Consider the following 819-nt stretch of genomic DNA (forward strand, 5'->3'; position numbering starts at 1 on the left):
TTCATATATTTTTACTGAAAAACTACAATTTTTCAAAATGTCATACAGTTCATGTTTACATTCACTGTAAACTGCACATACAGAAACTATCAAGAGAACATATCTTTGGGTAAAAAAAATGCACCAAAAGACCTTGGAATGCCTGACACATTGTCATTTTTTAGTTTTTATGATAACCATCGTAGGTAAAGATAAACCATTACTGGTAAAGGTATTTGTGTAATACAGCCGCCTTCTCCTTTCACAACTCCTGACAAAGTCAACGGCATTTATATGCCCTTCAAGGATAAACAGGACACGATTTGCACAATTTGGATTGATCTTAGTGTAAAAATACAGTGAACATGAAAGCATTTCTAAATCCTAAAACAAAAAAAATGTATATAATGCAGTTTGCCAGATGTGTGGCAGCTTTTGTTTAATCAGCTTTCCTTTTCTTCCCCTTATTCTTTGAATGAATAAAAAAAAAAGCTACTTGTTCACAATGAAGTACCAATAAGCTAATTTAAAGTAGACTTTATATTCCAGTTCAGTTATTCTTTTCAGCATATTCTAAGAGAAAGTGTAATGTAAGACGTAATTTAGCTATGACTTATTACCTGGCAAATCTGTCTCCGGTTCCAGAAAGCACTGTGTGGCCATCAATTCAAAGTCAGCACCTGCAATTACACAAAATATGCCATTAACAACCATTAATAACGTCTTAAAGCAAATGTGTCACTTTAGTATAAAATAAACAAAGTCCAGTTTGTAGAAGAATAGTCATGTGCTGCCATGCTGCTGGGGCAGCTATCTGGGCCTTGTATCTCTGTCAAGGTA

At 34.2% G+C, this 819-nt stretch overlaps 1 protein-coding gene across 1 annotated transcript in view; it reads right to left on the bottom strand.

Annotated features, from left to right (window-relative positions):
- Positions 1 to 819, bottom strand: part of MDC1 (mediator of DNA damage checkpoint 1) — a 19,749-nt gene that overhangs the window by 12,803 nt on the left and 6,127 nt on the right. Inside the window, exon 5 of the mRNA XM_072430743.1 lies at positions 600 to 659. Within this exon, the coding sequence (XP_072286844.1) occupies positions 600 to 659 (60 nt within the window). The remainder of the gene's footprint in view (positions 1 to 599; positions 660 to 819) is intronic.

This window comes from Pyxicephalus adspersus, chromosome Z, assembly GCF_032062135.1.
Source record: "Pyxicephalus adspersus chromosome Z, UCB_Pads_2.0, whole genome shotgun sequence".
NCBI lineage: Eukaryota > Metazoa > Chordata > Amphibia > Anura > Pyxicephalidae > Pyxicephalus > Pyxicephalus adspersus.